General features: G+C 43.3%; 8 protein-coding genes across 8 annotated transcripts; 5 read left to right on the forward strand and 3 right to left on the reverse strand.

Moving 5' to 3' along the window:
- Nucleotides 1-8,195: 8,195 nt before the first annotated feature.
- On the forward strand, nt 8,196-9,718 carry EAE98_006612 (uncharacterized protein; the record flags this gene model as incomplete). Its single annotated transcript, XM_038954235.1, has 6 exons — nt 8,196-8,241; nt 8,349-8,521; nt 8,576-8,659; nt 8,718-9,066; nt 9,122-9,520; nt 9,573-9,718. 6 exons carry the CDS (start codon nt 8,196-8,198, stop codon nt 9,716-9,718), a joined length of 1,197 nt encoding a protein of 398 aa, XP_038809480.1.
- Nucleotides 9,719-11,732: 2,014 nt separating this feature from the next.
- EAE98_006613 (uncharacterized protein) lies at nt 11,733-14,706 on the forward strand (the record flags this gene model as incomplete). Its single annotated transcript, XM_038954236.1, has 4 exons — nt 11,733-11,937; nt 12,177-12,646; nt 12,709-13,780; nt 13,829-14,706. The coding sequence occupies 4 exons, from the start codon at nt 11,733-11,735 to the stop codon at nt 14,704-14,706; spliced, it is 2,625 nt and encodes an 874-aa protein (XP_038809481.1).
- Nucleotides 14,707-15,103: 397 nt separating this feature from the next.
- Nucleotides 15,104-16,967, reverse strand: EAE98_006614 (uncharacterized protein; the record flags this gene model as incomplete). The annotated part of the gene is made up of 3 exons (XM_038954237.1): nt 15,104-16,528; nt 16,595-16,838; nt 16,948-16,967. 3 exons carry the CDS (start codon nt 16,965-16,967, stop codon nt 15,650-15,652), a joined length of 1,143 nt encoding a protein of 380 aa, XP_038809482.1. The 3' UTR covers nt 15,104-15,649.
- Nucleotides 16,968-17,178: 211 nt separating this feature from the next.
- Nucleotides 17,179-17,951, forward strand: EAE98_006615 (uncharacterized protein). The gene is made up of 6 exons (XM_038954238.1): nt 17,179-17,202; nt 17,259-17,307; nt 17,371-17,417; nt 17,468-17,496; nt 17,551-17,587; nt 17,643-17,951. Exons 2-6 carry the CDS (start codon nt 17,284-17,286, stop codon nt 17,662-17,664), a joined length of 159 nt encoding a protein of 52 aa, XP_038809483.1. The 5' UTR covers nt 17,179-17,202; nt 17,259-17,283; the 3' UTR covers nt 17,665-17,951.
- A 47-nt stretch (nt 17,952-17,998) lies between these two features.
- Nucleotides 17,999-19,141, forward strand: EAE98_006616 (uncharacterized protein; the record flags this gene model as incomplete). The annotated part of the gene is made up of 2 exons (XM_038954239.1): nt 17,999-18,253; nt 18,303-19,141. Exons 1-2 carry the CDS (start codon nt 18,133-18,135, stop codon nt 19,139-19,141), a joined length of 960 nt encoding a protein of 319 aa, XP_038809484.1. The 5' UTR covers nt 17,999-18,132.
- Nucleotides 19,142-19,316: 175 nt separating this feature from the next.
- On the reverse strand, nt 19,317-20,105 carry EAE98_006617 (uncharacterized protein; the record flags this gene model as incomplete). Its single annotated transcript, XM_038954240.1, has 1 exon — nt 19,317-20,105. One exon carries the CDS (start codon nt 20,103-20,105, stop codon nt 19,317-19,319), a length of 789 nt encoding a protein of 262 aa, XP_038809485.1.
- Nucleotides 20,106-21,268: 1,163 nt separating this feature from the next.
- Nucleotides 21,269-22,711, reverse strand: EAE98_006618 (uncharacterized protein; the record flags this gene model as incomplete). The annotated part of the gene is made up of 1 exon (XM_038954241.1): nt 21,269-22,711. The coding sequence occupies one exon, from the start codon at nt 22,709-22,711 to the stop codon at nt 21,269-21,271; it is 1,443 nt and encodes a 480-aa protein (XP_038809486.1).
- A 351-nt stretch (nt 22,712-23,062) lies between these two features.
- EAE98_006619 (uncharacterized protein) lies at nt 23,063-26,591 on the forward strand. The gene is made up of 2 exons (XM_038954242.1): nt 23,063-23,922; nt 23,971-26,591. The coding sequence occupies exons 1-2, from the start codon at nt 23,209-23,211 to the stop codon at nt 25,519-25,521; spliced, it is 2,265 nt and encodes a 754-aa protein (XP_038809487.1). The 5' UTR covers nt 23,063-23,208; the 3' UTR covers nt 25,522-26,591.
- The last annotated feature ends 68 nt before the right edge of the window (nt 26,592-26,659 follow it).

The following is a 26,659-nucleotide window of genomic DNA, read 5'->3' on the forward strand; positions in this document are numbered from 1 at the left end:
CCATCCATCCATCCATCCATCCAGCCCCTCTCGCTCATCCCATTCGTCCCTATGAATCAGCACCCTGTCTCCCCAACCCCAAAATTCCCACCATCCCATAATTTTCCTGGACCCGTGACCGATAAACCCTAAAAACCGGGTCCCACCACGGACGGGCGTTGCAAAACTTGCCCTTGCCTCGAAAGCTGGCGTTGGTCGTTTGTTGGCTGACTGATTACTTTCTCTCTAACTCCTCTCGGTCCGGGAGGAAAATGAAAATGCATGAAATTCCTCGAGGGGGTGCACCGGTGTTCATGGTGTAAGAATGGTGCGGACTAGCTTTAACGAGTACCCTGGATTTTAGTCAGGACCATATTGGCGGTATCTATTCTCATTGGGTCTCGGGTTGAATTTTGGGATGGGTGTGAGAGTTATGGAGGGGAGTTTGGAACTTTTTGATAACATGAGCGACACGAGGAGTTAGTTGACAAAACGTCGGGTATGGGTGTGTTCTGTCTGTGTGTTTGTGACCTGGTGGATTGTACAGGATGTGTATGGATTGGTGTAATGAAGATGTTGGTGGCTGGTGGTTACCTTGAAGCTTAGTATACTTCATTAAGCCATGGTCGAAGTTACATATGTACCGTATAGGAAATGGGGGGTATGTATGGTGGTTGCAACACCCCTGCAATATTGAATCCGGTCTACAACGGATTTAAATATTGAAATGGATGCGCAATGGATGTGAATTCGAAGCTATCGTGACCTTCTAATCTAGAATAATATAATCTGGTTGAAGCTAATAATAGGTTTAAATTCGAAGTGGTTGAAGAATAAGAGCGATTGCAGGGATTAAACTGATATGCCTCAGTTTTAAGGTTGGCTTTGAATTAATTAACAGGGGTGTCACGCTTTCTCTCCTTCTTCTACCCAATTGCTGCGTGATATTGATGAGGCAATGTATAAAAGTTATGCTAAGCTAGCTGGCGCTTACTCGCTATCGCTGTAGAGCTTCAAGGTCAACGCAATTCAGATTTTTGAATTCAGAATAATTCGAATTAGCCAAAGTTCACTCTAGTGGCGTCACACGAGTTACAGGGGGGGGTGTGATGAGTGGTATACAATAATGATTGAATGAACCCCCTGTAGAATGGGCGTATTCTGAATAGCTTCAATTCCATATATTAGTCAGCATTTAGAGTTTCAAGAATCGCATCCGTTCCACATCCGTAGAATCCATTGCATCCATAGATTTTTGCATCCGTTGTAGCATTTAATCGACTGCTTTCAAGCTTTTAATTGAATCAGTTGTAGCCATTTAATCCTATATACATCGGCTGCACAACTAGTGTATAACGGACCTAAAAAGACCCCATTTCCCCCTAGGTAGTTATCAATATAATTATGGATATGTATGCTGGCTTGATGATTCCACTGAAAGGAAAGCGAGAAGCCACCAACAAGCCATTTCCTACACTGATCAACAGATACATGATTCTGAGTACACCAAGCACTATATGATGAGACACTCTACCAAGCAATTTCATGCCTCGAAAAGTCCAAAGGTCCAAAAGGCTTCTTTGATATCTTGGCTAAGCCAAAGACCGGGTTGACAGTACTTGGTGACTTGAGTGAGATAAATCCAATCCAGTCATGATTCGTGGTAACTCACATTCGTCCCACCTTACAATCTCTTTGAATTACATGCAGATTAATTTCTTGTATTTCCCGTACCTCTAAGGTACCGAATATCGAGTATCAGTATCGAGTATGCCATATCCTGTCAACTGGTACCACATTCCCTCAAATGAAGAGATTTGAAGCCAATCCTGACCGGAATCTTTGTAACTTGGCCCGTGCATTGTATACCAAGAATGACCATGTGCATCCCCAAACATTCAACCCGACTGGTGAAGGAGATATTGAGTGGTCAAACAGAAGTAACCATTCTTCAAGGAATTACATCGCATCAGATATAGTAGGCGAAGACGAGATAAAATAGATTGACTCTGTCCTTCATCCCACCCATTTGAGCCTTCTTTTCACCAAGGCATGTCCTTGACTCAACAGATTGAATCCCGGGAAAGGGGGCTCACGAGGCAAATGGATGCTGGTATGGAGTCTCACAGAAATGATGGACGGACTCGAAAAGGATGCAAAGTACCCGTCATTTTGCGCCAAGAACCGGGTACCCATATTGACTACAGCATCCAGATGAGGTAGTGTATTGTCTGTACGGGTGTAACTCTTACCGTTAATATATCAATACGGCAGGTTGCCGGCCGCGGCGAGACACAGGATACCCTGAGGAGATATCATTCCAGTGAATTGGGAACATGGGAATCGACATTGCCATATGGTATCGTGGACATCGACTCCTTTGGGCTAGTCGCATCCCATCGAATCATCAAGGGGATGGATGGTGATGTGATCTGGCTTGACACCTAGCATCTAGACTCTGTGAAGGAAGCTCCTTTGGGATTTCCAGACAACGAGTATACCCCAATTCTATTCCCTCGCCCTCACTCTCACACGTCCGCACACGGAAGACGGGGAAGACGGAGAGCGCGACAGAATGATTCTCATCTCCTGCTACATCAGCATGCTGTACCTCATCGCTCTACCCACTGGATGGGACGTGCTGTCCTTTTTCCTTATATATGTGCGCCCATTCACTCCATGCAGCATTTCCCCAAAAGCGTAATTAGCTTCAGCTCCATTTACGCGTTGCACCACTCACCAATCGCGAAGCTAGACGTCTAGTCGATCGTTCGACGTACGTCCCATGCTACATATCGACTTGCGATACGCTTATGCAATTAGGACTGTTTTGGGATATGTCACGGGTCACGGGTCGTTTTTTGATGTTATTTATGATTATTTTGGATCGATGGATATTTTGATCTAATATGTAAAATGGAAGATTGAAATGCACGTTCAGGCATGAATACATTATTATTCATATTATTACTGTACTTCAAACATCGTACCTACCTATTAAAATCGACAGTCAATGAATGGATTTGATCTTTAATTCTTTATTATTAATTCTCTTTCTCTTCTCCTTCTCCTTCTCTTTCCCCTTTACGTGCCTTTCTCACTAAGAGATGCTCAGACATTAACATGGCGCGTGCTGGGGCATCAGAATTGATCCCATGATCGTTTTTAAATCACTCCATTATTGAAACTTTGTCCTCTTTGGAACTTGGAAGCCTTTATGGAACCTTAATCACAGACTTAAAACAAAAAATTGAATTGGCATGTGCTTGTTTGTATGTAACTTTATTAATCAAAATCAAAAGTCAGTCAGTCATTTATGCCCCTTATTCATCCATACGTTCATCCATACGTGAATGAGGAAAGAGATGCTAGATGCTCGAGGACATTCATATTGTACTCGGTCAGAGATTGATTGAGGGAGGGAGAGGGAGAGGGAAAGGGAGAGGGAGATGGAGATAAAGATAGAGAGCTACCCCATAACCACCATACTGGCACTAAGTACCGGGTTCGAGGAATATAGAATGATTGTCCTACCGTACCTTGCCTGACGGCGATGAGATAGGTAGATCTAGTGAAAAGTACGTTAATTCATCCTCTGAGCCTCTCTCGCCTCTCTCGCCTCTCTCACATACTCGGTAGCTCGAGCATAGGTACAGTAGTTCTAAAACTCGAGGTATGATTCAAGGTGGCAATGATTTGACCAATTACATCAACTCCCCATTCCCAAGTGATGAGAGATAATCGAGTACCTACGTAACTCCGTGGAGGGAAATCTCGACAGTAGCTTGCGAGCGAGCAGGTACCGTTCCTGAAAGAAAGATTTTCCGGGTATCGTTTTATGCTTTACCAAGACGGTGGTGATGGCAAAAAGATTTCCAAGTATGAAGGTCATAAAGCTTGGATATGACATCAATGGTTTGGTCTCTCGAGTATCGAGTATCGAGTATTAATAATCGGAGCTTGATCGAACGAGTCAATGCTAAGAAACCGAATTAGGAAAAAAGGAAGCTCTTTTTCTTTGTTCCTCTCTTCGATGAATTGATGTATGTGATGTGAAGATACCCAGGTACCGGTACTTGATTGTCATTCATAAAGGCACAGAATGCAATTGTGGACATATGGTCTGCCGTAGACTTGTGAATGTGCTTGTCGCTTGCAGCTTGTATGGCTTCTATCCAGAAATACCACGAGATGGAATGAATATCTCCCATCAATATTTGGTATAGAGTTCTGGTAAGTACGAGGCATACATACTCTATCATAGCACAGAGTATCAAATGTCTACAAGGTCATTGAATCATAAATCAAGGTCATGTTATAGATCTTGACAGAAAAGAGAGCAACAACCCCTAACCAAAGCTACTTGATGCCGAGAAATTCGAACCCCTCATTATTGTCCCGCATTGAGCTTCACATTTATCATCACAACTCACAGAATATTCTATACCTCATCAACCAACCACCCGATTGTTCTTGGAGATGCGGAGTTGATTCATGAAGATATACATCTATCAACTTCCCACTCTATTAATGGATCCTTCGTTCTACCCAACAGATTTAGATCTCTTTATTTACTTCAAACCTGCAAGTTACCTCATCATCTCTCTACCCAGCTTTTCCCCTTCACCATCCGCCTCCTCCTTTAATCCTGGTCTCTCCCATCTTTCTCTCCAGTACTCCACGAGTCCTCTCAAAATAATTCATCCCCCCTCCCCTGTCCTCTGCCCCCTGTACACATTTTGCTGCAATGCAGGACAGAAAGAAAGACAGCAAAAGGAAATCCAAACGTCAAGCTCCAGCACGCTAATCTAAGACCAAATCATTAAGCGATTGTCATCTTACCTACGTCTACGATATCCGCTTTTTCTTTTGGTGGTGACCCCTCATATGGCTCGTTCTTGCCAACCCTTTGCATGGACTAAGGCAAAGCATCCACTATCCACTGTTGATCTCTGAACGGAAGAAGATCATTCGCCAACACTCCTCTTACTCCATAATCCAAAGTTTAACACCTGCACCATCGAAATTTATTCACTAGACGACTACATTCGTCAAATGAACACTGAGCTTTGTATTCTAGGTACAGCTTTCGCCCACAGTACTCGGTTCGTACCTACCGGAAGATAGAGAGAAAAGCAAGTAGGACTGTAGGAGTAGAAGTAGAAGTAGAAGTAGAAGTAGAAGTAGAAGTAGATAAAAAAAATAAGGAATTTTGACAAAAAGTAAAAAGAAGGGACTTTTAACCCCCCCTTCACTCTCATCCTCCACCCTGTACACTCAATTGAGCTATCCATGGATATCAAAGATATCAAAGACTTTCACATCGTGACTCCATATGACTGTCGACCAGAAGACTGATTCTGTCATTCAATCTACTCGATACTCAATCCAATATTGACCTCGAAACCCCCTGTGCTCACTCTCATAAACCTCTCGCTACATTTACATCACGTTATTAACTTCCATCTCGATCTTTTTATCTTTCTGCCTTCTGCCTTCTGACCTCCTACCAACAAAACAAGACATCTAATCCTACCTCCCCCAGCCTTTTCTGATCCTCGTCGGGACCCCTTCATTAGACTGTGAGAATTGATATCACGAAGTGGCAATTGATATCACAAAGTAGTCTTTTGAAAACTATCTAGGCGTCTACTCTAATTCCATCGCCTGACTGCTAATATCTTTGATACCTCATCCATCCAATCCGGTGCCAGACATTTTTAGTTACCAATACTACACATAATCACTTATATCACAATACATTCAGAGTAATAAGATCAAATCACAGCCTTACTAGACAACATCACATCGAGTCCTGTAAGCCCAAAACGGAAAGATTAATTAACAAATCTACCACCTCGAATATTTTGTTGTGTCATGATCATTTATTATTTGGATTGGATATTAGAACAGCTACACACACATAGCCTTCTAACCCTTTCTACTCCTGCCTCTCTTCCTGCCCAAAATACAACGTGCCAGCCTTATCTCATCAGTCACTTCCCTTGGGATTCCCAAAGATTAGATTAGATCCAATACTTTTTTCTCTACTATCGAGATGATATCTTTCGAATCAATTCCAAACATCGATTCAACATTTTCATCTTGAAGTGTGTGACCATACCCAAGAGAGATCCTGTCCACCCCCCTCATTACACACTAATGGTACCTTTTTTGACTGCGGTACGGTACGATCATTGGTAAATAAGAGGCGCACGAAGAAGTCGCTAGGAACAAGACTCCTCTGAACGAATTAAACACTACGCTTGAAGGATCATTAGCAACAAGTGACCATTACAAAAAGCACAAACGGGTCAAACCTTTTTGAACGAATCAAGAAGTCAGGAAATGCTACCCTAGTCGACCATTAGTCCCAACTACTCCCATCTCCAAAAAAACCGAGCGCGTGAGCAACATAGCCAGTATTGCCAGAGCCAAGGAATAAATAACTTTGGAACCAAATTCAGACAGGACAAGAAGCAGAAGAGGAAGAAGAGGAAAGAAAAAGGAGAAGAGCAGAGGAGTGTGGATTTCGTAGTTACGACTTACTATTACAGATTCAGGACGCAGTACGGAACCACGAACTACGAACTACGAACTACAAACTACTCCATCCATCCATCCAATCTTATTTTATACCTTTTTTTTATACCTTCAGTATAGCCATTCCACCTCGTACATGACAATAAACTTCTCTCTTTTGACACTTTTACCCTTTTAGGTGATTTGTGGTGTCTTTTGGATCAAATCAAGAAATTGACCAGGCAAATTCACCCACCCAACGAGCACCACTACTGCTACCACCACCACGACTTCTACCACGACCGCTTCCTCCCTCTCTCCCTCTTTTCTTTCCTTTACACTGCCTCTACATCGCCAGTCCCTTGACCATACACATACACATACACATACACATACACAATCACTATACACCACGCATCACGCACCTGCACTACCTTAGTTACCTTGCCTTAGTCTACCCTGCCTTAAGTTACCTTAGTTTACCTCAACCTTCCTCTTACTTGATCCATTCTCCATCTCTCTCCTAGATTCCTCCCTCCTCTCCGGAAAGCATACAAGCATACAAGCATACGACCATTCGAGCACACGGCCATTCGACGATTCGAGCATACGACCAATACACACCACCACCACTCCTCCACCACCACCACAACCACCACCACCATCGCCCACCATTCACCACGCATCCCATTCATCCATCAACAAATCAATACATACTCCCGACCGGACAGTACATATTACATACTATCCACTCAACGAACCACTCAATCTTACCTTGATCACCTTACCTGTTCCGTATTTGAGAAAAGAAAAGAAAAGCAACGAAAAACAAAAACAAAACATAACATAACATACCATAACCCAAAAAGAACAAAAACAATCACCCACCGCAACTACCATCATCGAAATTGATTTGATTCATTCATTTGAATCATACTCGAATTCGAACATCAAGGACGTTTCTTTACGACATCAATACCATACCTCCCATACACATACATACCATTCAAACACCAATACATGAGCATAACCATTACCTCGAGTTGAATTTAAAATACGGTACGCCTTGACCAACTCTTCTTTTGCCTTGCCTTGTTCATTCATTCATTCATTCATTCATTCATTACTTCCGTACACATAATACATATTGGCACACTTGGACATTTACATTACATACACACCTTGTCTTTCTCTCTTTCTCTCCCGCCCTCTTCAACTCTCTCTCACTCTCACTCACTCACTCACTCACTCACCTCTCTCTGTCTCGACTTCTCCCTCCCATAACACCACCACCACACACATAACATAACATTACATCCATACACCCCCCATCCCATCCCATCCCATCCCATCCCACCGCCTTTCACCCAACCCCTCCCAACCATTAAAGGGTCACAACCAACTAACTCCCAAATTCTCATCAATCAGCCGCAGTCTGTCTCACTTTGGTCATTAATCTCGATTTTTTTCAAGTTTTCGATTTTCAAATTAGGTGAATAATTCTTCGACTGGTCAGCCTGTCACGTTATTGAAGATCATTCACTTGGTAATTACCGATTGATTACTTTTGGTCGCACACTCGGTGTTTAATTGCCCAACACGGACTACAACAGGTCATCAACCAGTCTCCTCACAACCCTCCTCGTTTACAGCCCACCTCACGAACGATAATAATCGGTGTTTTGGACTTCAATATGTCGTCAAATCGGCCTGCTGCCTTCTCGAGCTTAAGAATGGGAGGTAAGAAACATACTCCTACATATGGTCTTTCCCCTTTACCTTGCTACCACCCTGTTTTTCTTTGGGGAGAAGGATTGATTCTAACGTTTTTTTTTTGAATTCTATAGAAGTAATCCGCGAAAAGGTTCAAGATGGCGTTACTGGCGAAACCCGAGATATGCAATACACACAATGCAAGATTGTTGGAAATGGTTCCTTCGGTGTTGTCTTTCAAACCAAGTTGTCACCTTCGGGAGAAGATGCTGCCATCAAACGCGTTTTGCAAGACAAGAGATTCAAGGTTTGCGACGTCTCTTCGAGTCTACAAGTCATTGGTTACTGATACAGATAATAGAATCGTGAATTGCAAATCATGCGCATTGTTCGTCACCCTAACATTGTCGAACTAAAGGCGTTCTATTATTCCAACGGCGAGCGAGTAAGTTTATTCCATCCTGCACAAACATGCTGAGCATCTTCTAATGACCTTGGGGTAGAAGGATGAGGTATATCTTAATCTAGTGCAAGAATTCGTTCCTGAGACCGTTTACCGCGCATCAAGATATTTCAACAAGATGAAGACCACAATGCCGATCATCGAAGTCAAGCTTTACATTTACCAACTCTTCCGCGCCCTAGCCTATATCCACTCCCAAGGAATCTGCCATCGTGATATCAAGCCACAAAATTTGCTCTTAGACCCAGGCAGTGGAATTTTGAAGTTGTGTGATTTTGGTAGTGCAAAGATACTCGTAGAGAATGAGCCAAACGTTTCATACATTTGCTCACGCTACTACAGAGCACCCGAGTTGATCTTCGGTGCTACCAACTACACAACCAAGATTGGTAAGAATACACGAATGATGACGACTGAGTAAATGATGCTGACTTGCCTCGATAGATGTTTGGTCCACTGGTTGTGTGATGGCAGAATTAATGCTTGGTCAACCACTCTTCCCAGGTGAATCTGGTATTGATCAACTCGTCGAAATTATCAAGGTCCTAGGTACACCAACTCGGGATCAAATTCGTACCATGAACCCCAACTATATGGAGCACAAGTTCCCTCAGATTAAGCCACACCCATTCAACAAGGTCTTCCGCAAAGCCGATGCTAGTGCCATCGAACTCATCTCCAAGTTGTTAGAGTATACTCCTACTGAGAGACTCTCCGCCATTGAAGCTATGGTTCACCCATTCTTTGATGAGTTACGTGAACCAGACAAGACGTTCCCGGATTCTCGCCACCCCGGCAACTCAGCGAAGAATCTCCCAACTTTGTTCGATTTCTCTCTTCATGGTACGTTATGAATTTTATGTGATACCAGCATACAACGCTAATACATCGATAGAATTATCCATTGCACCGGAACACAACCAACGGCTGGTACCGCAATATATTCGAGCAGGTTTGGTAGCAAGAGATAGCAAACTTGATATTGATAGCCCAGATTTCAAACCATTGACGAGAGATGCGATGATGGCAAGATTAGATTGAGGGAGGAGTTAAAGCAAGATGACTGATGAATGAATGCTTTCCTGTCGCTCGACCTTAGAGCTCTGCAATGGAGTCGAGATTTTTCGAGCGATAACACCCGGCTATAAAAAAAACCCCCCAGCATATTAAAGGTTCTGCATATCTCGTCTGCAACGTTGGCAGGCCAAAATCAAGTTTGTGGAAGTCCGGGAGATGCATGGCAGGAATACGAAGTTAGTCTATGATGATGGCATGCGTTATTTGGTTTGATAGGAATACCCATAAGGTGGAATTTTCGTTCAGCACGAGTTTTCAGTTCCAGCTAAGGATACTCCCTTGGTACTCGAAACAACGGTGATTGGGAAAGGGATATGAAATATGATGGATATTGATTCATGAGGGGGGTTGTGGAAAGGGGGTGAGTGGTAGTTTATGGGATTCAACGAATACTTCTATCGGCACCTCGTTACTAGACTTTCTTGCATGAGGAGAAAAAATTATGGCCTTTTTGCTCTCTTCTTCCGTTTTTTGTTCCACAGTGTGTTGTGTGCCTCGTGTGATGAGGATTGATGGGTTGGCTGGACCTTCTACTTTTTGCATTTTCTGACTCTTTTCGTTTTCATCCTTTTCTTTTTCTCTTCTTTTTCGGCACCCCTTCGATCGCTACTTGATATTTTGATACTCCAACACAGGCATGCAAGCAAGATTCAGGCGTACCTTTTTTTTACATTTTACATTTTAGTTGTGGCTGTGATGGTGGACGAATATTGATATGGCATGAATGGAATGGATTAATTGATACGAGAGAAATTAAAGGAAAAATAAATAGGATAGGGGTTACTAGGCTTACTATTAAAAAAAAGGGAAAATTCAAAGGGGTTGGGCTACAACTATTTCTCTGTTTTACTGTTGATTCTTTCTTCTCACTTGTCTTTTTCAGAGCTTGATGGATTTATTGAAAGGGAGAGATGGAGGGAAATGGTGAGAGGGAAGGGAGATAGATTGATAGGGATTGATGGATATGAGGGGATACTTTTCTTTTGTCATATGATGGAGGGATGAGTGGGTGGTTGGGATTGGTGAGGGGAGAGTTTGCTTATTGTTGTCGTTGTTGTTGCAGTCGTTGTATTGAAAATGGACAAATCAGAAAATAACAAAATATGAATTAATTGAAGTTGAGTGTATTGTGAAATGAAGTGCTCATTCTGGCTTTGGTCTGTCTGTTGTGAGGGAATGTGATGAAGGGATTGTTGATGAGTTTGAGATTATGTGTAAGATGTATGCATGTCTTGGGGTGAAAACCAAAGGCTCTGAGAAGGATCATTTTTTCACGAGCATATCAAAGGTTCTTCTTACTTCTTACTTTGACATATACAAATTGTGACGATGCACAAGTGTGTACTTGTACTGAGTTTTTCGAACAAACTAGGTATGTGGTATTTCCTACCAACCCAACATCTGATATAATGAATTGCTGCGTACCATGATACGGCATATCCCATCGCATCTCGCTGTAGTAGAGTAGAATTCTGTGCTAAGGCAACAAGGCACCACACCATGGCGCTCAGCGCAGCACGTCCCTCCTCCTACCTGAGATGGACCGAGCTTCTTTTTTAGCATCACAGCTCGAATCTTGAAGAGGTTGTTGAATGGATAGGAAAAATAAATCAATCAATCTTCAAGGATTCTCGAAGATTGGTCTTGGAATTGATCGCGACACCGCTCACACATTCGATTCGGGGCTTCAAAACAGGACGTCTTTCTTTCTTTCCTTCTTTTTGAAAGATTGATTGGTTTGTTGATTGATTGGTTTGGATTGATACGTTACGGTACGGTACGATACGATACGATACGATACTTGGGGAATTTTTAAAGGCTGTTCGCGGTTTGATTGATTGATTGGGAAGGAAGGGAAAGGAAGGAGAAGAAGAAAAAGGGAAATTGATCGCGAATACGAAGAATAAAGCGCATTGAAAATTGGATTCGAGCGCGACTGCGAAGTAAGAGGAATTTCGTCAAGGGAAAATAAGAAAAGATGGCGGATTATGAGAGAGGTGCTGAGAGGGGAGGAGAGAACAGAGGAGGGTATCAGGGAGAGAGAGGGGAAGGCGGAAATAGAGGAGGGGACCGTGGGTATGGTTATGGCGAGAGGGAGGAGAGAGGGGGGAGGGGTGGTGGGTATAGAGGGAGATATAATGGGGGTGGTGGGAGAGGTGGTGGTGGTAGGAAGAGGTATAGAGGTTAGTTGATGTGCTTTTTTATTTGTTTTGTTTTGTTCTTTGATGTGGGAGAGATGAGGTGGATGGAGCTCCGAGATATAAGTGAAGGTGATCGACGAAAGGGAAATTGGTGATGGGGAAGACGGCGATTTGGAAGATTAGCTTCAGCTTCGAAAGCTTTGATGACAGCTTCGATTCTCGAGGATTTCGATGATTACAGCACAAGAAACAACGCTAACAATATCATTCTCAAACTACAGATGAAGATGATCACGATCGACGACCTCAAAGACGTCGCTACGAAGAACCGCTCATCGTCAAAGTTCGCAAACAACTTCTTTCCATCGCGGAATCACCTCTCAAGCGCGTCGAAACGGAAGTAGCCGAAATAGCCAAAACTGTATGCGACAACTACGATGATGTCGAATTGCGCGATTCTTTCTATGATTTGTCGCTGCAATTGGTCGTAGAGCAACCTTTCAAAATTCCTTTCGTTGCTGCAGTGGTTATGGTGTTGAATACTTTGAAAGAGGAAATGGTTATGGAGTTGTTGGAACGAGCTGTAAAGGGCTTGAACAAATCGATCACCAAGGGTGACTGGAGACAGGTCAAGTTATATATGAAGTTCCTGGGAAGCTTGCAGGGTTTATTGGAGGGTGATGGTGTCTTCACCATTCTGCAAGATTTCTTAACTAAGGCCCTGGACTTGCAGACGGAGAATAATGAAGAGGTGAGAGATTGGCATGACGAGATTGTATTCTGCGATTATTTGGCTAACATTGAGATTTCTAGACTATCGGGCCTGAATTGGTCAAGATTATCCTTCTTACTATTCCATATATCATGGCATCTTCAGCGACAGATGCTCATGAGAAAGCTGCGGCTATGATTGAGAACACTGATATCATTGCTTCTGAGCCACACGTTTTACAAGCTTTGGTTGATCCATATCCAGGAGATGCTAAAGATGATACCATTGCGCCAGTTGGTGTTTTGAGTCTTTTGCAAAAGCAATTACAAGCTGAATCGCAAAATGGATGGGAACTCTTCTGTTTACCAAGACCGTGGAAGATGATTGAGCCAGAACAACAAGAAGCTTTGGCTTCCGCTTCAAGACATACTTTGCCAACAATTGCTCTTCCTGAAATTGTTAATGCTGGACCAAGACCATTGTTTCCTGAGCTTTACTTCTCGGTTTATGCTAATCAGGATGTTGAGACTGTACCACCTATCACGGATATTTCATCATGTCTGTTGAGAGATGCTTTGGTTGACACGATCAATATCTTGGATTACAACAGAAACGCCACTGCCAAATTCTTGATTGATATCGATTGTTATTTTGCTCCTGACACTTTTGTCAAGAGAGCTACACCATTCGACAGACTTCGAGATGTCGAGGGAGATAGATCAACATGGAAACCTGAGGATGTTGCAGTCGATGCAGTCTTTTCACAGTTGTTCCAACTTCCAGTTCCGGAACACAAACTTGTTTATTACCATGCTGTCTTGACGGAATCTTGCAAGATTGCACCAGCTGCTATTGCGCCATCTCTTGGTCGTGCAATCCGTTTCTTGTATAGAAATGTGGATTCGATGGATCTTGAATTGAGCAGCAGATTTATGGATTGGTTTTCGCATCATTTGAGTAACTTTGGTTTCACTTGGAAGTGGACTGAATGGATTGATGATGTGGAACTTTCCGATTTGGACCCAAAGAAGGCATTTATCATTGGTTCTTTGGATAAGGAAATTCGATTGAGTTTTGCTCAAAGAATCAAGGGCACTTTACCACCTCCATATCAACAGTTGATCACAGAGGAGAAGGAAAAGGATACGCCTGATTTTAAGTTTGATGATCCAAGTAAGTAATGTTAATTCGGGGAATACGATTGCTTCTAACAATGTATAGGTACACCATTCAGTGCTGAAGGACAAGAAATTCTTGCACTTCTCCGCAAGAAGGCGACAGAAGAGGAAATTCAACCAGTCGTTGATCGAATTCACGCTTTGGCAGTTGAACAAGCACTTCCAGATCCTCTCGTTCCATCTACAGATGCATACGTAACATCAATCTGCTACATCGGATCCAAATCTCTTAGTCACGTCCTCTCTTGCATTGAACGCTGCAAAGATCGCCTCCTAGCCATTGGACCCGTCTCTCAAGTCGCTAGACGCCAAATCATCACCTCGGTCATGCAATATTGGAAGGATCAACCAGGTATCGGTGTTAACATCATTGATAAACTTTTGAACTATACAATTCTCAGCCCGCAAAGTGTGGTACAATGGGCTATTGGCAGTGAGGGCAAAAGACTCAGTCAGAGTTTCGTGTACGAGATGGTCGAAGCTACGGTTGGAAAAGTTACTGGACGCATTCGTCAAGTTCAGCTCAGTCTTCGTGTTCCCGGATTACTGGAGGAACAGAAACAACTGATTGAGAAAACCGTGGAGATGGAGAGAATCAATATGAGAGAATTGGGAAGGGAGATGGATGAGCTTTTGACGGCTTGGGCGAATGGATCAAAGGACCAGGAAATCGAAATGGATGGCAGGGAAGAAGATCGGGAGTTGGTCAGGGGATGGGGAGAGAGATGGTTGAGAGTTTTTAGGAGAAAATTCGCGGTTGAGGAGGCTTGGGGTGTAGAGGCTAGTAGGTGGGTGGCTCCCCCCGAACCGGAGGTTGAGGAGGTGCAGGAGGTCAAGGCGGTGCAGAATCCCGAGGAAATGAAAATTGATGGGGATGTGGAGGGTGTTGCTGAGGTGGCGGATTATGAGGGGATTAACTAGAGGGGGTTTGGTGGGGGGTTTGGATTGCGGATTGCGGATGGGGTGTATGTTTGTGAATTGAAAAGGAAAGGAAAGGAAAGGGAAGGGAAGGGAAGGAAATAAAGAGAAATCTAAAGAAAAGAAGAGAAAAGAAAATGGAGAAGAGAAATTGCATATTCAGCACGTCATGCGTCATCATATTGCAAATGCAAAGGAGTTTTTCCATTTTTTCCATTTTTTTTTTCTTTCCCCATACGTTTCAGTCTTCACTTTTCTGGGTGAGTGTACGATAGAGTAGAGTAGAGCAGAGTAGATTTGAGTAGAACAGAGGACGACGCAAAAACGAGGAAGTTTACATTACATAACATGACATGACATGACAATACATCACTGAGAGCCAAGAAATAGATAACATCAATACGGAGTATTTGAACATCATGCCGATAATTGTTTATTATTATATTGTTTTTCCTACACTCACTCACTCACTCACTCCATGTATATGTGTGTATGTATGTATGTATGTATGTTTGTGTGTATGTGGGTGTGTGTATGTATGTATCTTTTAATATTTGATGCTGTGTGAACGAGCATACATTGGGCCATCTAGAGCTGTAGCTGTAGCTGTGGCTGTAGGAAAGTGTTACTAACTATTTTGCTCGATGCCGAAAGTGATCCGTCCATCGATCGAATGGATGGATGGATGAATGGATGGATGAAAGATGCAATGCAACATGTGGTGGTGTGGTAACTCACCCCTTTGGAACGCCGTTGTGAACGCCAGTCCTGATATATTTCCATTGCCCGCGCTTGATTTTCATGGGTACGTTTTCTCTTCTCCTTCTTTGGTATTCTTGACCATATTTATCTTTATCTTTGACTTTATCGCTCTCCTGGTCTCAATCTCACACTCCACAGAATCGCGTGGCGATATTTAGAATCTCGTTATCTATCCCAAATTACCTCACCTCCTTCCATAACCTTGTCCCCCATGACCTTGTGGTCCCGCAGGTGGCATTCCCATTGGCATTCCCTGTGCACCTCCAAACCCAGGAGGTGCTTGCATGTTTAATAAACCAGGCGGAGGAACCATTCCTGGTTGTCCGGGAGCTGGCATACCTCCTGGTGGAGCGAATCCAGGTGGAAATTGTATTCCTCGTGCAGGTCCGGTAGTAGGATGTCCGTATGCTCCACCTGGGCCCGTGGGTGGAACATGTTGATTGTGGAAATCCATTTGTGGGCCACCGCAGCCGGCTTGCGAGGGGGGTGGTCTTTGAGGGAGGCCAGATGGAGGAGGTGGAAGATGTTGGGGCTGTCCTCCTGGAGCACCGCGTGGACCACCGGGAGGAGGAACGGAATTATAAGCAGGACGTTGTGGTGGGAATCCTGGGGGTGCGGTAGGTATGGGAGATTCGTTCAACATTGCTGCTGGAGCTTGTGGAATTCCATTCATGCCTAATAATAAACCTGGTGGCATGTTTTGTAGATCTGGAATCACGTTGTGTTTCTTTGCTTGAGCTGCTAGGGCTCTCTCGGCTGCATCTCCGTGTCTTTCTCCCTTGCCATCTTTCTTGTATGCGTATTGGACGGAGATATCTTTGTTCATTAAATATTGACCGTTCATATTTGCGATAGCATCGTCAGAAGCTTCAAAGTTGGCATATGATACGAAGCCGTAACCTTTGGAAAGAGAGGATTCGTCGCGAGCGATCTTGGGAGGAGAGATGAGAGATCCAAAGCGCGAGAAGGTATCGTATAGGGTCTTTTCGTCCACCATAGGGTCAAGATTACCAATGAAGAGTTCTGCGCCGACTTCAACAGTCTTTTGTTTATCGGCAGAGGCCTAAATTTCCCAGTCAGTAAACTCTTCTCGCATTTGGAAGACTGCATAGAATAAAATAAAACAAACCTTGTTCACACGGATTGGCTTTCCAAATAATCGCACTTGATTCATAATGCGCGCCGCATATTCAGCATCCTCCTCTGATATAAACTCCACAAATCCATAGCCCTGATGATTTTGAGTGACGCGATCTTTGGGTAAATGTACATTGACAATGCGACCAGCTTGTAACATCAATTCCCATACCAAGCTATCAGTAACGCGCTCATCAATATTGCCAATATAGACGGTGGCTTCCTTGTCTTGTTCCCTAAGAGAGCGGCGTTGCGCCATGGTTAGCTTTGAATACTTTCTGGAGGTTTGAACTTGGGAAGGCTAGCAATTGGAAAATTGAAAGCTGGGAACAAGGGATTATTTACCAATGTCTTGCTCCTGACATATTGTTATTATAGTGGGAGCTAGAGAGTGAGTTCCCGTTGTTTATGTTTAATAAAGTGAGAGTAAGATGGAAAAGTGCAGCTGTAGTGAATATGCATGGAGCTTCACAGTGAAGCTCAAGATGCGACGGAAAAATAATGGTGGATTAGTCATCAGCCTTGTTGATTGTGAGAAACCTTGATCACTTTTTTATACTGCAGAAAGACAAGCCAGAACATTTGATTTTACAACAATTTGTATGTATATAAGATGGAATATTTCTTCTTGTTTGCAGGATACTAATTGTCTACAGCTCCGAATTAAGAAATTATATCAAAATGCAACTTTCCGAAGAATCCAAGGTTCGCATGCAGATGCCCTTCATACGATGGATGGATGGAATGGTTTTGTTGACTTCAGATTAGGAGCGCATTGGAAAGCTCATTGACTATTCCCGTGTTGCGATCCATTAGTGAGGATATCTTGGATCTTTCATCTTGGACTTGTGCTAACAATTTGCAGTGGCTACCTCCCATTGATCCTCTACCTTGGTATGAATTGACAAACGACATGAAGCACAAAGACATGCATGCTAATAAAATCAGGATACACCCGCAGTGAACCACGCCCATCCATTGTCAGGTCAGTTTCTCTGCAGACTCTGAATGCTCAAGCATGTACTAATGTCTATCTACAGACTCCTCTCTCCTCTCGCATAAGTTCTTTATAAAGAGTCACCAAACGGAAATGTTTTACCAGTCGTCGATATGGATATGGAGATTCACGGAAAGGAACTGCGAGGCAGAACTGGGTTATAGATGGGACCACTGGCATTAACCAGAGAACGATATGACGGTTGTAGCATACGAGGCGTTCATGAAATAATGAAATGCTCAGGGAGCTTATGTTTATGGTGGATACATACCATACGAAGATAATTGTACAATAGCGCAAAAAGCGCAATCACCACTACGAAATCAAAACCATTGCCTGTCTCCAGCTCTAATTTTGAATGCCTCATTCTTTGTCGTCTGAATAATGTGAAACTCTCTCTACCTAAGATATCATTTGCCCCCGCCTCGGCAAGCCCCAGAAAATTATGAAGCTTTATTTTCGTCATCGCGTGTGGAATATATTGCCCCTCGCAACTTCAACATTCTCGCAATGACAAACACAAATCTTCCCTTATGACCGAAAACCATGCGCGCATCTCTCCCGCGCTGGTCGAGACAATTGCTGGCCTCTCGGCCGGTACAGCATCTACCCTAGCTGTTCATCCTCTGGATGTTATCAAAACGCGATTACAAAGTAATTTTATGCCCCTCCTTCCTACTCAATCCATCGCTAACAGCATCAGTTCACCGCAGTACATCCCACACTCCAGCCAGCGGTCTCACCATCCTCCGTAGTCTAACCCAACAGCCTCAACCTCTACAAAGTCTCTACCGCGGTCTAACGCCTAATCTCATCGGCAATGCCAGTAGCTGGGCCCTCTTCTTCTACTTCAAAAACATCTTCGAATCCTCCCTTCGTTCTTTCCACAACCAACCTTCACATTCCAATTATGCCTCCCTCACACCCATTGACTATTTTCTCGCGTCCGGTTCGGCAGGTATCATGATTACCATCACTACAAATCCAATCTGGGTACTCAAGACCCGAATGCTGAGTTCGGATCGAAGCAGTAAAGGAGCGTATCAAAGTATGTGGCATGGCGCTCGACATTTATGGCAAAATGAGGGAGTACAAGGATTCTACAGAGGCGTGGGTATTAGTCTACTGGGAAATAGTCATGGAGCCGTACAATTCGCCGTCTACGAGCCCTTGAAGAATTTCTGGCGTAATCATTGTTCAGACCAAACTTTAAGAGGCGATAGAGAAAGTTCTCAGGTCAAATTGGGGAATACGGCGACGTTGTTACTTAGCAGCTCGGCGAAAATCATTGCGGGAACGGCAACGTATCCGTATCAGGTTGTGAGGAGTAGATTGCAGACGTATGATGCGGAAGAAAGGTTTGGGAAGGGGATTAGAGGGGTTGTAGGGAAGGTTTGGAGAGAGGAGGGGTGGAGGGGGTTCTATAGGGGGTTAGGTACGAATATTGTGAGGGTTTTGCCGGCGACTTGGGTGACGTTCTTGGTATATGAGAATGCGAGGTTTTATCTGCCCAGGCAGTTGAATACAGACGGGAAGGAGTAGGAAAGGGGTATAGATGAGGTAGGGAAATTTCGCGAATTGTATTTGTATTGATTGTAAGCTATCATACGCGCCAATGTTGGGCTTCCGATGAGATATAGACCATTGTACTATAGAAGCTTCAGGAGATTGCATTGTCATCTACTGGCAAGTAGAGGATGAGTTGCCGTGTCTCCAATCACTGTTTCCAACAAACTACTTCACCACAGCCAGTTTTCCACCAGCATCCTTCCGTTTTCTCCCAAGCATCCCATTCCTCAATCATTTCTTTAATTTTCTCATTGCTGTCCACAACTCCTAGCCTGATCGCGTTTTGGCCAACATCCCCAGTCATCAATGAGTTCTTCCAACTCGGTTGCATCAGATAACTGTAACTCTCCACTACATTCCCATTTCCAAACCCCGCTTCTCTAGCCCAGTTCCCTAAAAACTTTCCAGCATGTGGCTCTGATCCTTTCTCTCTGATCATCGCTTCCATGATCTCAACAGATCTCTTGAGTCCAGAAGTGGAAGGATAAAACAGAGCATCCCCCATATCACTCTCTCTACAAGCCACAAGTCCCCCTACCTTACAAACTCTTCTCATCTGCTTGATAGCTTTCACAGGATCTGGTAAATGAATAAGTAGCTGATGCGTGTACACCACATCAAATGTCTCGTCCTCAAAAGGTAAGTTCATCACATCACCAATTTGGAATGAACAATTATCTAATCCTAGTTCTCTGGCTTTTGCAGTAGCAACTTCGACGACTGATTCTCCGGCATCGAGACCGATAATTGAACCCTGAGGGACCAGTGAGGCAACATCAGTTGTGATGGAACCGGGACCACAGCCGAGATCCAGGATGTGTGACGTGGGAGTCAGGTGAGGTAGGAAATAGGCGCAACAGGTAGAAGCGCGACGGAGGGAGTGTCGATCTACTACAGCAGGGCTGTAGCCGAGGGAGTAAGTTTCGTCAGATGCCATGATTTGTGTGATAGGTTGTTTTGTTGATGGCTGGTGTATGTAGAGAAAAGCTATTTGAGAAGTTTCTCTACGGAGATAAGATGGAGGTAAGTAGTGATTACGTCATCGTACTTTTCCCGATACATTATGGCACGTAATTACTTCAAAGTTTTCGCAGTGTAAAGTTATATTACTGAATACCTAGGCATATATATACATCGAATGAACTAGGTAGTTACGCCTATATCTATTGTTCAAAATAAGATTGAGGCATGATTCTCGGCAATTGAAAAAATGACAAATTACCCTCATGCCCTAATATAGTTTCTAGCCGACAGAAGTCAAGGTCACCGGGCTTAACGTAGATTTCGTGTCATATATTCTAGATTAGAATTTACAGTCGAAGGCTAGCTTGCATAGTGAAGCAAGATTCTGTGATATAGGCTCTGATTATTATATGTTAGAATCTACCCAAGTATGATGAGAGGCTAGATTGTAGAATGAGGATGATAGGGATAGAATTAGCTATATCATTTCGGTACTGAGGACATCTTCTGAAATCATAGATCTGGATAGTAACAGACTAGAACGGATGTTTCTGAGGTAGAGTTTGTAGTATATATTATAAGATTGTTAGGCTAGAAACCATGGAGCATACATAGGATGAGAGTGGGTCAAGTCAAATCTTTAGGGCTTGAGAGTGATGTGCCTGTAAGAATTTCGTGTGGTGTTTCGATGAATGTTGAAGAATTGTTCACTCATATCTGAGATTCTGAATGTACGAAAGTTTTGTATGGACTTATGGTTCGGATAGATTGGTTGAGGGTGGATGGAGACAAGGTGCTATATCATGTTCAGAAAATTGAACACCTTTAGATATGCGACACCTCTATCAAGAATCTTACACATCCTAACAATGTATCTGAAGACGTTCCACGATCAATACATTTGTCTGTTTGGATATCCATGACAGCTTATTGACACTTGACTGCTAGATATGGCGAGTAATATTCAGTTGCGCTTAAGATCAGAATAACGCGCTTAGCCACGCTTTTTAGCCACATCACAGAGACCTATGACGAAAATTTACGGTTTTAAAATGAATTCATATCATTAAACAAAGCTCTACAACGAAATGACAGCAAAAATCAAAAAGAAAAAAGAGAGTTCTAGCTCAGCGCAGATTATGACTTTGCTTTGCCGTTAAAATTTTGCTTTGCAACAACAAAAGATGGCGGCTTCTCCAGTAGTTTCGTTACCCCCCTGAACAACCCCGCTACTCTGAGCAACATCCGTATGATAAACAAGATACATGGCGACTCGAATAGACGAAGCATCGTCTCTTCATCAATCTGCTTCTTTTTGATAATCGCCAGGTTTTCATGATTTAGTTCTGGATCTTCCTCATTGACCAGTTTGGTATCTGAAGAAGAGTATGAAGATTCAATGTCTGTTTTCAACTCACTCTCCAGTTCGACTGCTTCTTCGACTGGCTTCAAGGTTGATTTTTCCGGTTTCGTTGTAGAATTTTGAGCGTTTTGCTGCCTTCTATCTACAAATACTGAGAGTGCTTTTGTAAGGTTCTCGACAGAAGGATATGTTGGATCTCCCAGGGAAGGGTTCGAAACCCCTTGAATTAATGTGGGGGAACCATTGGTAGCTCGTGATTGTTCAACAGGGTTAATAATTGCTCGATTTATGCTTGGTCCTGAGGTGTTTGCCGCAATCCCACCCGGGTGAACGAATGTGGGCACAGCATGTGGCATTTCTTTCGGTACAGCTAGCAGATTTTCAATCTCCATTGCTCTGGGGAGACCATCTGCCAGCGCATCAAGCTGGGGACTGGAGCCGTTCTTCCGAGGAGGATCAACCAATAAAGTTATTGCTTTGCTTTCTTTTGCCCTGGAGGAGAATTTCAAGTATCTTCTGATCCTATCTTTAGGACTTTTCAGCTTTCCTTCAATTTTGACCTCCATGTAGAAGGCATCACCCGCGTGCTTAAATGCAAATGCAGTATAAATAACGTCACTATGCGTGGCTTCTGTCTCAAGATCGCTCTCTGTCAATTCCCACTTCAATGTTCTATGCACGCCTGTCTGGTGGCCCCTCTGATTCGGGTGGTCTGCAGGTATCAGTTGGCCTTTGAAATTCCATCTACTACTGCACACATAATCTTTAACTCTATCGAAACCAACTCCGCCGCCTCCGTTACCCAAAACTGTGAAGTTGGGTGTGAAATGAACGCTTTCTTTCACGGAAACTTTTCTCTCTTCGCCAACTAGATGCCTCGGACCAAAGCGATTGGTGATGTGCAAAGAACTTGAAAGAGTTTCGTCGCTTCTGTTTCCACCCTTGTATTCTTTGAAAGTAACAGAGACAGTTGCCTGAGACAATCTGCAGTCACCGGGTTGATGAAAACCGAGGCTCATATAAATGATTCCAGCCGGGTTCTCAGCATGACCTAAGACACCCCATTTCGATCTTGAGAGTTGAAATTTACAGTCGACTCTGACTTTTCCGATTTTCCGATTATGCAAACACAGATCATCCGGAGGATTATTATTTGGTCCCAACACACGTCCAGATCGCGGAGCTGTTGGTGGGTTGAGGGAAGCGCGTGAAGTCATTGTATGTGTAATTAATTGCGACTTTTGGAGAGCCAATATTCAGATTGTTCTCATGAAACACGTCGTAGATACTTGCTTTTATTACGCTATCTTTCACTTGCGGCTCTTACTTGAGTTGAAGCTCGTGTTGCTACTTTGCATACAACATGAATTGGATGTGTTGTACTCTTAAATTACACCACATACTTGCGCCATGCTGCAATTTTCCTCCCAGTCGACCTTATCCAATAATCATCAAAGTTTAGCTTCCATATTGAGTCGGCACTTTACCTAGGGAGCCACGATATCTCTTGACACAAAGTCGAACACGTGCATAGCCTTACCATCCCTGTTCTTGCATACATAAACTTGCCAGGCAACGCATAGCCCGCATATTCGAGTGCTTATTGATGATCCAAGAAAAAGAATATTCATTTATAAGAACTTTGTTATTTTAAAGTCTCCTTCGAGCTCCGAAAAACATCGTGGAGCAACGTGCTGTTGATCCACCAGCGGAAATGTCTGATCCTGAAAGTAACCACCGGTCTCCCACCCCGCCCCATGCACTCCGCCGCCGTGGTCACCAAACTTTAAGACGAAACTCTGACCGTCATTCTTATGCTGGATTGGATAGATCTCCCCGTTTTCCGAATTTCCTTCACCCCCCTAGGAACAACGAACTAAACTGGAACCGTAGGGGGAATAACCTAATCAGTGATATTGATATACGGAGAACAGAAGAACTGGTTCCTGAGCAATCGGGTGCTGCAAGTTTCGCGCCTTTTCCACGAAATGGGGTACTCGCAACGAAAGGAGTAGAAGCAGTATGGAATATGGATTCGTCACAAGACATTACGGTACACTTGGACTTCGAATGTGATGAGAATATTGAAGCTCATGTTGAAGAGCTTTCTAGACTGAGAAGGCTAGGCGATTTCGAGGCTGCGTTGCAATATATTGAGTCGTGTCCAGACGAGTGCAGAAATAATATGGACTTTGCTGTCAACTACGCAGATATCTTGTTAATGCAAGGCGATCTTGACTATAAAAAGCTTGAAAGGTTGGGATTGACCTTCCCCAAAATATACCAGCAATGCATAGATTGCGCAATCTTCAAAATGAAATTTGTACGGGCCTCGGGCTCTGAATTCGATTATGACGCATGCAATCTCCTGGAGCTTGAAATGGCTAAGGAGCTGAAGCCAGATTTTCCTCGACTCGATTCAATGCAGGTAAAATAATCAACCACTTTATTTTTACATTCTGCTGACATGTCCAAGGTGAAACTTCTGTGCAATTGGTTGCGGCTAGATGAAGCGTCCAATATAGCAAAGAGAGTTTCCACAGCCGAATGGAAGACCCTCTACAATCATCTCGCTTCCCAAAACCGTGTCTCAGATATGCGAGATCTGTTCCACACAATGTCAGAAAGCGATGTCATGTCCGCAATCCATGGTTGGTTTGAAATGGATCTGGTTTCCGAGAACTCCATCAGCGACTTTGTCGCACGATGGACTGAATCACGCGACGAATTTACAGACATTGCTCTTCTTGATGTTTTGGCCTCAATGTGTTTACAGATATTCTTGAATTACGTGTACCCTCGCAAAGAGTATGTGAGGCACGCTAGTCAATGTATAGAATATGCTCGGCAATTCGCCAATTCTGTCAGTAGCAACAGTCCCGAAGACACTAAATCCGAGTCCTACTTGACATGGATCTTGGCAGAGGAAAAATTGTCGAGAATCCTAAAAAGGAGCGAACCCCGCTTAATTAACCATTTCAGAGGTTTTCCTGGTATTGTCATTTGGCAACGAGATCTTCCAATTTATGTTCCTTTTTCGAATGAAAACCCAGGTTGGGTCATAGATGAGCCACTTAGACGATCCGACGATCTGCTGGAACTCGGGCTGAATACAGCACGGGAATTGGGCAATTTTTCGTTGGAAGGGAAATTCTTGGAAGAAATCATTCTTGGTTCCCAGGCCCCGCTAGAACTACTGAGAGAGAGAGCGCGTCTACAGAAAGATGTTCAAGGATACCGGCAAGGCTATCTTGCAACATGTCTGACAAGGTATCTTGTGGCAGCAAATGAAACGGTGCAAAGAGAATTGTACGATGACTTAAGCAATTTTGATGATGAAGAAATCGGATTTCCTGCCGACCGTGGTGATGCTATCATGTTAAAGTGGTGTCAGAACAGGATCCAAAGAGCATTATGCATCTCTCTCAGGGGGACCAAGGAACAGCTGGATATTCATACGCGGAAAGAAGTATTTTTGCATAAGAAGGTTTCAGAAAATCACCCTGAACTTTTTGAAAGCAATATGAGAGCAATGGCAGTGAATGAACAGAACGACTCTTCTTTGAGAATTGGTCGGAATCATAATGATATTTCATACCTTTGGTATGAGAAATCCTCTGTTGCTAAGGACGAAAGATATTGGGAGAACAGACCAAGAAGAATGTTTGAAAGCATAAATACTGACAATATCGAGCTTTCAGGAGAAGAGATGCAATCGGAGAGTGATATGAATGAATCAGGGGGAAGAATATATTCAAGTGAAAGAGATGGAATGGCGCAAGGGAAAAAAACTGCACGTTCCTTAGGAAAACACTTCCTTGCACGACAGCAGGCTAATGGAGTCCATATTGATGGGATAGGGCGGACAGGGGCCCGAGGGTCATTATATGGGAACACAAGCGATGAAGATGACATTCATGGCGAAGAAGATCCACATCACACGGTCACTCAAAATAGATACGATAAAGATGCATATCAATCAGAAACCTCTATATATTACAGCGATCAAGAATCGCTTGATAACTGACGATAGAAGTATGGCATCAGGAATAGCAGGCAAGCCAAAAGAAGGAGAGATATCGATTAGTACTATAGCTACCTAGTCTGTACTTGCTTCAATCAATTACTATGGCTTTTAAGCATCGATTGAAGGCGAGGCTAAAAACGCCTAGCGTTATCAAGTTATCTTCTCATTTTCTCCCATCTTATTCTGTACGATTTTCAATCATGCTCTATGTATCGATCACTGATAATCAATTCTCTCTCCTGGGATGAGAGATTACCGTTATTCACCAAGATTATCTTTTTCAAAAGTATGTTTTTTAGTTCCTGGGTTTGATATATTTTTCCATTCCATCTCATCCTATATTTCAATTTCGAATCGATCATTTTGTTCATCCTGTGAATTTCCCCTCATATCATCCGATCCGATTCCACTTCTCAACTTCTAATCCATTACAATATTAATATGCTGAGTTGAGGTAATAAATCAATTCCCAGTCAGAACGAATAACCATACTCAGCTACCTAGGTATTCAATGATTCTTTACGCGTAGAAATGGCCGTGGAGATAGCAGTAACCAGTGGAAGTGGAACTTATTATTCGCATGCACAAAATCTATGCTCTTTTCATGATACAGGCCATTCAGACAGCGGCCATTATAAAAATGCATCTCAATCCGATGGAAGCGGATATCCTGCCTATGCAGCTGGTGGTCATAAATATGACCTCTGAAACGAGAGGGCCGATGGACCCTACGGTTATGTTTACACAAGCGAGTCCTACATAATTACTGTTTAACCACGGAATCAAGAGAGAACACCCGCTCCTCATTATAGTACTGCTTCTAATAGCCGTCCCTCGAGAAGAGGAAAGAAGCGCAGCCATCGCTAGCGTAACGAGATACACCCTGGGCTCTCGAAGGTAGGAAGATAGAGACATTGGAACTTGGGTGTACTGATCACTTTGACGAAGAAAAAATAGACAATGAAAGTTTTGTTCTGAGGGTCGCACGATACAGCAGATGCCAGGCGTTCTGGCCACCGTGATAGCAATGGATAGGATACAAGAGGTCCAATATTCCTGCCGCACGACTGAGAACATAGATAGACAATGAACGTTGCTTTTACACTGAATATCTGACTAGTGAGCATAATAGTTCTTC

Source organism: Botrytis deweyae, assembly GCF_014898535.1.
Source record: "Botrytis deweyae strain B1 chromosome Unknown BDEW_014, whole genome shotgun sequence".
Taxonomy (NCBI): domain Eukaryota; kingdom Fungi; phylum Ascomycota; class Leotiomycetes; order Helotiales; family Sclerotiniaceae; genus Botrytis; species Botrytis deweyae.